A 14,253-nucleotide genomic window follows, 5' to 3' on the forward strand; every position below is an offset into this window, starting at 1 on the left:
ACACGCATTTTAACACGGAGGACAAAACCATTGCCTTGCTGAACTAAAACAAAGCAAGCGTCTTTGGGAAGTAAAAAGGCAATTCGGTCTCCTAAGCCATTAAAGTCTTGGCATTTTTGCTGAGACTATGGATAAGGTTGTAAATAAATGCCAAATGCAGTGGTGTTCACTATACGATGAATCCTGTCTGAGGAGACCAGCAGATTATTTCATAACAGGTAAATGAAAGCTGACACGGAAAGACCGTGTACTGTCTAACAACATGGGCCAAATATGCACCTGCGGCATGGAAGTGAACCTTTTTTTAATCAAACTATCATCGCCTGATTTCTATAATGGCCATTTAAAAAGAGGAATCACAAACTATTAAAAAAAAAAAATCCCGAAGAGAAAAGGATTTAATTATCTACAGAGGAGGCTGACGTCCACTTCATACTCTTCCTGGCTGACATCTAAAACAAGGATACGTGGACCTGCCCATCACTCAGGACCCCGAGTTCTGTTCCAGCGCTTACAAATTGACATGGCAAGACATTTAATGAGTTAGAAAATTGTATCTCTCTGGAGCATTGCATATCAGCAAAAAGTACATAACTGCCATCATGCCAAGACCACTGCTGGCTTCTCCCAGCACCTGCAGAAGCATAAGGCAGCAGAGGTGCTCCAGCCCTTCACAAAAGAAGTCCCTTGCCAGAATAAAAGCAACGACCCCCATGTTTTTTCACAGAAGGTGTGAGTAATGAGCGTGGCTGAAGATGGGGAAACTGAGGCAGAGGTATGACATGACTCTCCCAAGGTAACCCTGGCAGTATGAGATGCTCCGGGCTCCTCAGCTTCGTACACACTGCAGAAGACCCGTCCTACCAGCAGGAGACTTCTGAACAGAGTTATATGCAGGAGACTTTGACTCATTTTGTAATACGTGAAATGTAACACTTTATGCAAATCCAGTTATACTGTTCGCATTAAGGTAACAATGAATTATGGTCCACACTCAGAAAATACTCAGGAAGCACAGGTCCTTCGTTCGAACACGACTCCTCTAAATTAACGTAAAGAGGACTACATGCATGGCCATCACGGGATCCTCACTCTATACCTCAAGTTAATTTACCCAAATACTATTTACTTACATGCCTTTCAGTGTGATTATGGTTCTTCCAGATAAGTGGAGACATTTGAATTTTCCGTTTCCTTTTAATTTCTGAATGTTTACACACTATGGCCTGTGTATTGAACTGTTTACTAAAGTGAACACTTGCTCCACTTTATCAACCTCCTCCACAGTTCTTCAGAGTTTTACTCAATCACAGTACGAGTTCACGTTGGAACAGGGAACAAATTGCTTCTTTTGCTTTTTGTCAAAACAAATATTCTTAAATCCTGGAATCAACCACTTTACTCCGCAACATCTTTAAATACAAATAGACCCTTCTCTTTGAAATTATTACCAAAATACAAACACATACACACTCTGTGAGGTTTACTGCAGTCACACACTTGACTAATTGCTTTGAGGATTTTTCCTCAATAACCCCTAAATCCCCTTTCCTAAGTCTGTACGCTGCATAGCTATTCCATTTAATATGTATTCTCTGATTTGGGTTGCTGCCCCTTGGCATATTATTTTTATGTTCATCTACATTAAGCTTTATTTTCTATTCACTGACCAAATCACCTACGAGATCTACATTTTTTAACCGCTCTCCATTACTTCTCATATCTACTCTGTGGATGTAATCAGAAAAGTTCAATCACATTCAATAGCCTCATCCAAATCAATTATGTATATTATAAACAAGAGAGGATCCCAAATGAGTCTTGGAGTTAAACTATTTCCATCTCAATGAATTAGCCACCCTCAGCCAATTCTCAAACTTTAATCACCTTTACAAATAAGGTCCTTTACACTTACAGCAGGGGCTGTTGTTTCTAATAACTTTTAAGGCAGAATTTTATCAAGTGCCTTCTGTAAATCAAAATCCACGTGTACCGCTCCTGAAACTTTCTGAGGAGATACCTAAAGAAAAATAGCAAGTTCACACCCAGCCCAACACCACATAGAGACCACACTCGTGCCCTGAATCACGTTTTGTAGAACTGAGTCAAGCAAGTGACAGTCTAAACTGCTGAAATACACACCTTGCACTGGGCGGTAGCGTCTCCTGTTTAGTTAGGACACAAATTTAAACGTCCACTGATGGTACTATACGTTTTAGATCACCTGTGTATTTCTTGTCTTGTCCTTCAGAAGCGTGGAGGGGAAGCAACAATTCAAGAAAGACAGTCAGCTGTCATTTGCAACAAACAAAACTTTATAACATTTGCAGCTTTCTTAAACTACTTCACATCCCTGTGAGCATATATTTTTACATTTTTACGCATGGGGAAAAAAGCTGAAGCAGAAATAGGTTTAATGATTTGCCCAAATCACAAAGTCCGTGACGGAATTAAGAGCAGAAGCAGGAATTCTTCATGCCTAGCATTTCCCCTCAGCAACAAAATCATCTTTGGCCTTTTTATTATTTCACTGATTTAATGTCTTTTTACCCATAAAGTGTCCCACTTCGAGACCAAGGCAACCATCCCTGCACGTTGCAAAACACTGACAGCTCCTCTGCAATGACTATCGGAAGGTCCTCAGCTGTCACAGGATCTCCAGTTCAGCTCGCCCTGAAACCAGCTCGGGCCTCTGACTGCCTTGGTGTTAGTCCAGTACGGCTAGTCCAGGCTAATAGTACGTGAAGTACCTGGGTAATCGGTTATTCATCCAGTGCTTCTGAAGTTGGCCAGAACGTTTAACTGGGGTCGCAGTTTCCACACGTGTAAAACTATAATTGAGCAAGCCACCTGATCTTATAAAGCCCTCAAGAGCCCGCTGCTGGATACTGTACTGCTACTTCTTCTTTCTGCTCCTTATTCCTATTGATAACAGAACACAGAGATACGATGCTATGCAGTTTAACCTAGTCCTTAAACCCGAGAAGGTGCAAGCCAACTTTCACTGCTGTTTACACTACAGGTAAGACCAAGGTAGGAAGTTCTTTTAGAACTGATTTACCAAGTCAAGGTGAACTAACAGATTTTCAAAAATCATTCCCAGAAAAAGAATTACTTGATGCGTGAGAGGCAGGACTACCTAGGCATGCTGTATCTTCCTGTCCGTCTTCAAGCTCTCAGCCAATCATCCATTCAATGCACCATTTCTGCTTCTGAAGAGGTTTTTTTCTTAGTTTCCAGTCCTCATAAATCTGATCTGTCATTGCAGAATTTCTAATAATATTAGATAAAACTTCAGCGATTTCTCTCTGGAATAAACTATTTAATATCCTTTATTTAAGACATGTGTGTGCAATCAATTCTGCAGTATTTACTTGTATTTCACACACAGTATTCATCATCTTGACAATTTTTAAAAGTTTTAGAACACCATTTCACTTAACAGTTTAAAAAAAAAAGAGAGATTTATTTGATGGTTAGCTTTGGAACAAGTTATCTGCATTAACTTCCATTGTTTTGGCATAAAGTAGTTCTGTATATTTTACTAACAACAGTGGAGACATGATAAAAGATGTAGGCAGAAAGCCATAAACTGCTCTAGCTGGAACCCACAGTATTCCTGTAAAAGCATTAATTCTGTTGGACTTTGATTGGAGGACGTGTCTGTGTTCAGCCACTTGAATTTTACTACGCAACTACATATAAAATGTTGTACCTGGATATAACAATTTTAACAGCAGAAAGACCACTGTAAATCATATACAGTATAAACTTGTCCACATGATTGGAATGATATAATGGATATTGTAGTCCCTAACCACTAGCTAATGTTCTTTATGACACTTAAATAAATGACCTGAAAATAAACGAATAGCAATACAAAGTCCTCTAAACTGGATCATGTGCATTTCCCAAATGTATGCTGGAGAAAGACAATGTCTGCTTAGCACATTTTTGTGTTTACATTTCCTACAGAACACCCTTGCTCCAGCTATTCTATTTTTCCTCGTCCAGATTCATATTAATTCTTCTTTTCTGCCTCCTTCTAAACAGAATTCTCTCTCCGCCCAGCACCTGCCCAGACCTCGGCCATTTATAAACATCACGAGCACGCAGGATTTCTACATCGTCATCCAGCTAGGAATCTCAGAGACGTCTGTAGCTTGAAATCATGTCAGAATCCTAATAAAACCAGGAAATAGAAAATCACCTCTACTTTACCAAGGGACAAACTACAACGGAGGTTCAGCGAACTGTCCAAAATCACCAGGGTTACAGAACAGTCAGAATTAGCCTCCGAATACCAAATAATGTGCCTAACACATGCTTTCTTAGCTTCTGCTTGACGCTGCACATCAAAAAAGCTTTTCTCCAATGACATCAATAAATGGTTGCGCCCTCAGCCTCCGGTCTCCATCCCTAGATCTCCACTGTCTTGGCACGCTGAAGCCAGGGCACTTCTTTCTTCTCTGCCAACTAATTACTTCTGGGCTTGTTTGTACAGCGGGTGTCATCAATGTTAGCGATGCAAAACTGTGCTCCAGCGGTTCGTCTGGAGACAGTATCTGCTCCCATAAAGATCATCAGAGTTCCTGAAATCCCTGCCTAATTTCAGAAGATACAGCTGCAGAGAGGCTGGATACGGAATAGCGGGCTGGAGGCTGCTGGATGTCAAACAGATCTATGTTTAAGAAAAAAATCTAGTGAGTTATACGAGAAAACGTGTAGGATTTAGTCATTGATAAAGATGCATCCATTTTTCTCATCCTTAGTTACACAATGCCCTCTAACCATCTATAAAAAGTGCCACAGTATTCTATTTTTAATATGGGTGTTTTTATTTTTATTGACTTCATGCTGTGAAATCTTGCACATGTGAAATTTTCCAGAAAAAATATCACCAAAGCCTACAAATATTGCCACTTTCAACAGATTCCACAAGGTCTTTTCCCTTATATTTAAAAACATGTAAAATGTTTTACTTGCATGAATATCTCACTTCTATATATTTAAAGAAGATGGTTCAAAACAAACATTGAAGAACTTAGATTTCTAATTTTAATACCATGACTTGTTCTCAAAAACTAAAAATATTTTCATTTTTTTACTTATTCTGATTTTTGAGGATCTCTGACATCTAACAGACAATTTTAAAACTTTATGAAGACCCCAAAAACAGTAAGCCTTGATAACTTTTTACCTGCTGGATCCTGGAAATAGATATTTGGTTAAAAAGAGAGAACGATGGCTTAAAAATTAACTAAATTTATACACAATGAAAATTCCACATACTAAAAGTCAGTCTGAATTTCAATTCGAGTATCTGTCATTTTGACGGCTAGATTTTTTACTCCCCCCAGTCTACATAGTATGTATTTTCTTTGCATTTATGCCACGAAACCCCACTTGCAGGAAACGCACGTACTTCTCCTTAAAACAGACATGCATTTTCCCTAGCCCTTTCATAACATGTTGTCATGTTACATTGTGTGTGTTTATTCACAACATTTCATTTGCCCGGATGAAAAATTACTTATGGGAACTGGTTTCTTTTCGTGGCACCAAGAGCCACTTTGTGCACTACTTTATTAAAAACAATAACAAAAAAGACTGGAAGCATGATGATGTCACTGTTAGATGAATAGAAACCACATTAGAAAGACTAACTGAAGTGCTGTTTTAGGTTAGATCAAATTATGAGGGTAAATTTTGTGTCTTGTATGCTCTTTTGAAGAGCTGTTCTCAAAGAGCAAAAATAATTTGTAAGAACAGACAGAAGCAGAAAAAGTATTTTAATTCTGAAAAATTGGCACTTCTGTACCTTTACTTAGATTTGCAAGCAAACTTAAAGACAGTTCTGGAAGTTCAGTGGACAATAGTGCCATTAGAAGGGCTAGAAATAATAAAAGAACATAAGATAAACAGTTCTCCAAAGGCCAAATGAAGAAGAGCCGCTCGCAGTCCCGGTCATGATCAGATATATTAGCAACCTTCCCCAGGCCTTGGAGTTGCAGCAAATACATTTGAGAGCTGCTACGTTTCCTTTGTTGCTACTGCACAGTCACAGCGTAACTTCCAATTTAACAAACTCATTGTCTGGGAAGCTCCCTTGTCTTCCTTTGAACACGATCACACTCTTCTCTTTGCTAACTGTAATATTTTTAGCAGAATTTATGTGGCCTAAAATACTACAGAGGTTCTTGAACAGCTTATGTGATTCTAATACTGGGAGCCCATTGGGCTCATAGTTGTTGCAATGGACAGTAATTCTGTGGTGACAAGCACAGCAATAACTGGGAAATTCTACTTTTGTCCCTTCTTAATTTCTGCTGGAATTTAGTCTGTTCCCATGCTAACTTTGTTTCCACAGTTACTACAAACGAATACAAAACTATACAACCTGTATTGCCGGCCGGGCATTGCACAAATAACACAACTGCATAGACCATTTTGAGCTTTCAGGACTTTGTCCAGTCTGCCCTAAGAAAAAACATAATGGTCATGAAAACAGTTTTGATGAGGTCAAACTGGAACAGACAGCAACTAAATCAGTATACACTTGGTTTTTAGACTTCACATTACAAGTCCTCCGATAGTAGTAAAACTGATGCATTCGTATTTGTCTACTTCACAAAAGACTGCATCAAATCACAAAACTGGGAGACTAGCTTCAGTTCAATGATTTTTTTTTTCTTGATATTTTTTCTGTGCAACTACTATCAGATTTTGCTATACAGCAAAAATAGTTGTTCAGTGAGGTCAGGTGTTCCAAAGCTGTGCGACGGTTCAAACCTAGAAGCTTGAAAGAAGATTCCCAATTAATATTTAGGGATGCCTCATTTGATATTAGGGTTCAGTGAAGTTGTCACATACTCTCCGTGATCTAATTTCACTTCCTAGTGCGTAGCAATGGTTGTAATTCTTCATTCAGAATAGGGAAGAGATTACTTGTCAGCAGTAATCTCCAACACAGATAATGCCATATAAATATTAGGGGCTTATAAGCATGGACAAGGATTAGGAGCAAAGAGAGAGAACAGAAAGAAAACTGAACAGAGCCAAGATTAAGCACTGGGAAGGGAGCGGCAAAAGAAAATACAAGGTCTGTGGCTGAGCTTGTCTTCCCACAGTGGAATATATATTTTCATGAGTAGACTAAGTAGGGTTTACAGAGAGATTTGGAGTGCTAGCAGCATCTCCCTGAATGTGAGGTGGAAGATACAAGAAAACAAATATTACTTGAGATATGTAATCATTTCCCATTGTCATAATCTTCTCTGAAGTATCCTCTCTCCATGACATGAGAGAAATATAGAAGCAGAGAGTCACACATGTTGGAAGGGGCATGCAGAGATCTCAGGGCTAACCTCCTGCTCAAAGTTAGACCCCACTAGACTAGGTTGCTCAGGGCCTCGTCCAGCTCGGTTTTGAATAACACCAAGGATGGAGATTTCGCAGCCTCTCTGGGCCACTTTTCTAGTGTTTCATCACTGTCACGGTGATTTTCTTTTCCTGTATCTAGTTGGAATTTCTCTTGTTCCAACTTGTGTCCGTCTACTGCCAACCTCCAGGCACAGCCTGTCTCCATCTTTCTCTATGCGCTCCCCTCCTGCTGGTGTAGACAACATGATCTCCCTTTAGCCTGTTCCTTCAAAGGCTAAACAAAACCAGTTCTCTGCTGCAGCTCCCTAACCATCCCCACCGGCCAGATCCGTTCCAATATGTTCTTCTTGCTTTGGGTGGCCCAACAGTGGACTCAGGACTTCAGATGCTGGACCACGCTCCAGATACTGGACACAGGCATCTTCTTCCACACACACTGACATTAAGCGTGTAGGAGGTGTTGGTGCTAGCAGCTTGGTAGAGCGATGGCAATGTGAATGATAACGTCAGAGAGAGCTAAGGCTGACAGTGGCAGCAGAATCCTGTGGCCCGTGGACTGCATCCTGGACAGAGAGCGAGAAGATGGGGCATATAATGTATGCACCGGGACGTACACAGAGAAATGGAAATCACAAGCTCTGACTTCCTCCTGACAAATCATCCACACTATGGCTCTTCTGGCTACAAATCAGCTGAATGCAACAACCCTTGTCAATTTAGTGGCCCTGTTGATAAGCAGATAGGATATGGAGATACTCCCAGAGAATGAAGGCTAGATCGAGATCAGTCACAGACAGCTGGTTTTGACTAAGTGCTAAGTGACTTGGTCCTCTGGATGGGGACAGATGATGAGGTAGGCAAGGGAGCAGAGAAATCAAGAGTAAAGAGAACAGAAGAGAAATAGGATAATTCTCTCATTCCTCAAACTGCATCTTTCAGCTATTTTTCCAAATATATTCTGACCGAATCTCTCAATATCTAGTATTTGACATTGCCAAGAAATTTCACTTTTTCTTAGAATTTACACTTTTCTTTCCAGTCTAGCTTCAGTTTGACTCAACAACTCCACGCTGAATATTACATTTGAATTTCTAACATTAAAATTACTGCTTAAGATGCACTGCAAAGCCTACATACTAGGTGATCATGATTTTAACTGAAGCATCCTGCAATCCTAATTCCCCAAAATACATGGAAAAGTACCATCTTCTAAAATATGAGCCTGCAGTGAAACTGTGCAGAACAGGAAAAAAAGCCAGGTGAAACTAATACAAAACACAGCTCTTGAAAATCTATGCTTTTCTTGTTTTGATTCCTCTGTGCTGCTTCTCTTGCTATGTATCATTTCAGACAAAAGTATACCTACTCTAATCCAGTACTTGTGGGATTAATCCATGTTGTTTCATATTTACTGCTGACAAATTACTTCAACAATATCCCAATCACTTAAGGTCAGTTAAAAAAAAAAAAACAAAACAAAACTGGGCCCACTGAAGTCATACGCAAAATTCCCTTTGATTTCAATAGACACAGAATATCACCGTAAATATATTATTTCTGATTTCACATCTTAAATTCCCTTAATCACTAGTATAAGAACCTGTGCAGAGTTAAAACTTCTAAGATCATTATTCTTAATTAATTAAAAGGTGAAAATTTAAAATCCCCTGAAAAATTGTAATAAACCACAATACATATTTTATAATGCAGATGGAAATAGCTTGTGCATTATTTTGTGCAAGATACAAAAACAGTTTTCGAAAAATGTATTTAAACCAAGATGGGAATCAATACGCCCTAGAAAAGTAATTTTCTGTATTATTAAACATGATGACTGTGCAGGACTGCTGCACCGACGTCGCAAGGTAGCAGATACACTTTCGGAGCAAGTGAGGGCCACCTTCATACTGACTGTCAGAAGTTCAGAAATTGTGGACTTAAGTTCTGCTTTTGCAGAAGTTCAAAAGAATGGATTACACAATGGGGGGGGGGGGGGGGAGAAGCTAGGCTTCTAAAAACTGCAAGGTCTTTAGGGTTCTTTAGTATCCTAAGGGATGGGTCATGTTTATTAGTGCTTATTTAAGTAGAAAAAAAACAACTCAGCTTTTGAGTGCTTATTTAGAAAATGCAAATTCCACATAGCTCCAAACAATACAGTATCTTCTTGCTAAACAGAGTTGGAAATGGCTGCTCGAAAACTGATATTACACCTTAAATCATCCAGGTTTCTGCTTATTTCATTTTTCTTTAATTAAAACTAATACTAGGATCCTGTAGCATATAATTTCCTGTTTTGTGGAAATCCTTCTAATCAGGACATTTAGAATGGATGTCCCCTTTAAATAGGCTGTTTTGTAACATACGCAATGCAGAAGGGAGTGCTATCATAACACTTCAATAGTTAAGTGACTTTATGAGAAAAATACTTCCAAATGTTTCCTAAAACCTTCCAAACCGCACCAAAGCACATTATCGTAATATTATGTTTCCCTATGGCCTCCAATATTTAAGCTTGCTATTCTCGAAATGATACTTGGATGAAAAATATAAGTTTATGTAATGCATAAATTGTTCCTAAAAGAAAAGTTGCCTTTAAAATTACTCTATATAGATGTCAGATATTTTACATTTTCAATAGCTTTGCTGTATTAATTGAACAAATAGCATGCCAGTGCTTTGGGCTGCACAGGACTAGCCTGTATTTTAAAGCTGAACCAGTCACTGTGTGATCTTATTCATAGCAAATACTGAAAACAATAACTGTCCTAAACGATTACATATCAAGTTTCGCTTAATAGATATCCATATTTCTTGCACAGTATACATAATCCATATAAACTGTATACCATATATCAATAACATATTCCAGCGAATCCAGCATCAAAGAGTTCGTTTATAGTAGGTTTTCATTTGACTCAGGGTTGTAATGTTCTGTGCAAGCATAAGCTAACCATTTCACTGATTTTGCCAGCAAGCTGCTTTTTGGCAGATTATTGGCAGTACGTATTGGCAACAAACTAGTGCAACTAAGCCCGTCTTATAACTTACAGGTAAATAATGATTTTAATAAATTTATGTAAAATGTTCCACTTGCTCACATCTGTTTTTGATAATCTATTCAACTGCACAAATGCAAACTTCTGCGTGGTTTCTCAGGAAAACATATATTTCACCTTAATTATTCAACGCTTTCTCAGGTACCCTACGAAATAAATAAGCAATGAAGCCTACTTTCATTGGAAGGCTCAACTGCAGTAAACTAACATTATCTGAAAATGCCAGAGAAATGAATTAAAACCAATGATTTTATACACACTAAAATCTAAAACACCTTTTGTCAAGAATACAACAGTGAAGTAATAAGAAAAACACAAGACTACGGTACAGTCATCTCAGTCACCGGGCATTAAAATCGTGAAGTCCAGTCGTTTGCCCCCGAGCCTGAGGACTATGTGGCAACGCAGAGACTTTGACCTCTATTTGAAAACATGCTACTGTATTAGATAAATTTGTATCTACAACTAAAGCGTAAGTGCGTATGCATTTGGATCTCTGCTAGGCAGTGTGGTTTAGAGGAAACCCTGAGTTTTAAGCCCGACTTTGCCAGTGAGTCAGTGCCTCACTGTCCAAACACCAAAAGTCTTTTTTCATCTCCAAAACTGTTAACTGCAGTATATCTCTGCCATGTAAGGATTAAGGCTTTTTTCAGAAAGCTCAAAAACGTTATTACTACTAGTAGCAGTACCATTAAAGGAAAAAAAAAAATCCTCGGACTTCCTTTTTTTTTTGGTATAAATCAGCATGACTCTCTGATGCCGGTTTAAGATAGTTGAGAATCTGTCCTTTAATATTTTGGTACCAGAAAACTGCCGCTGCATCCTGGGGGCTCCTTGCAGAGTCTACACTGCCAAATTCCTGGAAAACCTACGTGACCCATCACTGAGTTACCTCTTAAGGTACGTGGCCCATTAAGATAACCTATAACTTATTAGTGACCTATTAAGATAACTCTATATACAATAAAAACATTAAGGATGATGAAACAAGAAGAGGAATAAACATTTTTTTGTAGGAAAAAAAGAAGAAAATAGCAGCAATATGAGCAGAACTGTTACCATATATGCATGTTCCCTGGCATGCACTGTCACAGCGACATTATCTGCAGGAGAACAACTGGGAAAACAGTGCCTCCACCCTAAGTTTGTTCCACAAAGGCTTGTGGAGCTTACAACATACTGTGGGGTGGAAATGGTCATTTTGAACAAAACCACACTGAGAAACAACAAAAGCCCTCCAGAAACCTTCTGTGGAGATGCAAAAAGCTTGACAACTGCTTAACCCAATGCTTTGCTTAAACAACCTAAGAGTTGTTGTTAATACAGATGCACCCTAAGAGATCTTGGAAAGGAGTACACTCAGTATGGTATGCTGAAGCTTCTGCTGAAACAGATATAGAGGAAATAAAGGACAGCATATGGGAATTCAAAGACAGATGACAAAATCAAAATACAAGTACTTAATTATGCTAAAGAGAAGTTCCTTCTGTTCCTTCCTCCTTCAATGACCAAGCCACCGAATCCTACAAAACTGATTCCACTACCTGCCACCACAACTAGTGGAAGCAATACACTTCAAAATGTTTTACATAGTGAATGTCCACATCCATCCTGCTTGTTGATATATTTCAAAGTTTTGTTTAATAATTGTTTTAAACGGGACTTGCAATGAACAGGGAATAATTGCAACTATTAAGCATCAGATTCTACTTGTGCCCAGTTCAGCTTAGAATTTGCTTACAGATTTCTACCTTTTATTCGTTTACGGAGTCAGCGGTTTAGGATTTTGTAAAGCTTGGCAACACGGCTAAAACTCAGTGAATTCTTGTTGAGATCTATCGGAAGTGCTGGTAAAACTCTGCGTTGCTATAGTGGACTTGCTGTTAATTTGATCTGCTTCAAGGATTCCATATCCTTCCAGCACGTTATAGACCTAAGGGCATATATTTGTATTGTTTAAAGGCAGGAAATTCTGTGAACTGAAATGAGAACATATCCCTTTTGCCTTTACGGACTTTTGTTATTTTCTCTTCCTTTTGGGGTTTTGGAAACAAAACCAGTGAAAGCTGAAAGTCTGAACAATAGCAAATTACCTTAGAGGAGGGGAAAAAAGTAAAACGCTAAGTACACTTTTATAGCTTTATTCATACACTTTGTATATATGTAAATCAGACTTATCCAGGCATCAGAAAACACTATTTGCAGCAGGGCTTTAGACTGCGATAGGATCATACTGTTGTTGTCATAAAAGAACACGGACTTTGCTGTTTTATTTTATTATTATTCCTTTACTACCTTGTATTAACTTGTACCCCACTGACTTCATGAGAGAGCAGATTTGTTTCGTGCTAACCACACAAGTAGGGCAATCACATTCTTACTGCAAGGAGAAAAACTAATACTCTTTATAACTCTTTAACTTCTTGCCCATCAGACCCCTACATCCTTCTGTCAACTGATGCAAAAGTCCTTCTAAAAGTGCAAACTTCTGGGCCCCGTTTACACTATGCAGACACATGAAAGGGAACTGGTGAGAGGTGACGAGGGATGCATAGAAAGAGTTTGACACATACGGCCTTTAAGACAAGTACAGCAGCAAACTTTCCTGTAGTGGCCCTGTACTAATTAGCGCAGGGCCTGGAAACAGAGTAGCTGCGTTCACGTGGATATCTGATCTCAGCAGGCTGTATTATTCTCAGTGGAGCCCTGCATGAATATGTCCATACTGCTTTTGGCAGTCACATGAGCTTGGTTAGAGCAGATGAGGTATCTTTAGTACACCCAATAAATTACTCTGTAATACTTGTAAGACTAAGAATAGGGTATCCTACAAGAATAGGGGAGAATTTACTACCACTTAACAAGTTACCATGCATCAGCTGAACTACAGTTATGGCTCTCATGAATACTCTTACCTCGTGGCAGACCACAGGGATCCAACTAAGCTAAGCCTGCAGCAAAACTTACTGCAGTGCAGTTCACGTGCAGCAACCTCAACTACAGTAGTATCAGCAAAAGTCTAAATACTTACTCAGCACTTGTATTAGGCGTAAAACAAGCACATTGTTTCCATTTAATAAGCTTAAAAGCTAAATATAAATGACAGTGGGATGCAAAGCTTGAGAGAGACATTTGACACCCAAGATACTGCTTGGCCACCGGATTTCTTCTATCTAGTGTTTCTTCGCACTCGCTAATCCCTCTTCCTGGACAGCAGTAATTATGGCATTGGTGGCCTGCAGGACTTGGGTTTATTTGCTTTCATTCGGCACCGTGCTTCATGCCCATCTAATCTGCTCTTGGAGGTTACAACAACTGAAGCAGGGATCACAATGAGGCACCATCAATCATCACAATAGACGCAACTCAGCTGTTTTGATGCAGTCAAAGCCTATGGTGGAGAAGAATCTTAACAAGAGATTTGAAAGAGCATGAAGAAGCAGCTTCACTTTGAGTAATTGCTCACAATAATGATGTCCAAAGAAATGCTACTGACCAGCAGCACGGGGGTATAAAGAGATGAAAGGTGCTCCCGTTCATCTGCGGATTATCTGTACTGCAGATCTCTGCGTAACAGCAAAGGGGATCCATAACTACCATCTGCAGGACTCTTCCCTTCTTCCTCCAGAGGTGGCCTCTGCAGAAACAGAGAAAGGCTTGGTGCCCCCCCATACATCAGTGCCACGTTACCTTCCTGCCGGAAAAAGCAGGGATCTACACCCTAGTAGCTATGATAATCGCAACTACCTCAGCTAATGATTTGTTCTTGGGGTCATGTCAGCACGCATGCTTTCTTATTCAGAGCAGATAAATT

General features: G+C 39.3%; 1 protein-coding gene across 15 annotated transcripts in view; it reads right to left on the reverse strand.

Moving 5' to 3' along the window:
* The window catches only part of GTDC1 (glycosyltransferase like domain containing 1), a 197,680-nt gene that overhangs the window by 37,740 nt on the left and 145,687 nt on the right, over positions 1-14,253 (reverse strand). For 9 of the 15 annotated variants that reach the window (XM_068949311.1, XM_068949303.1, XM_068949308.1 and 6 more), the window contains one exon: positions 13,936-14,076. The exons of the other annotated variants lie outside the window; for them this stretch is intronic. In XM_068949311.1, coding sequence (XP_068805412.1) covers positions 13,936-14,076 — 141 coding nt within the window. The remainder of the gene's footprint in view (positions 1-13,935; positions 14,077-14,253) is intronic. 15 annotated transcript variants of the gene reach the window in all.

This window comes from Struthio camelus, chromosome 6 (genome assembly GCF_040807025.1).
Source record: "Struthio camelus isolate bStrCam1 chromosome 6, bStrCam1.hap1, whole genome shotgun sequence".
In the NCBI taxonomy this organism is placed as follows: Eukaryota; Metazoa; Chordata; class Aves; order Struthioniformes; family Struthionidae; genus Struthio; species Struthio camelus.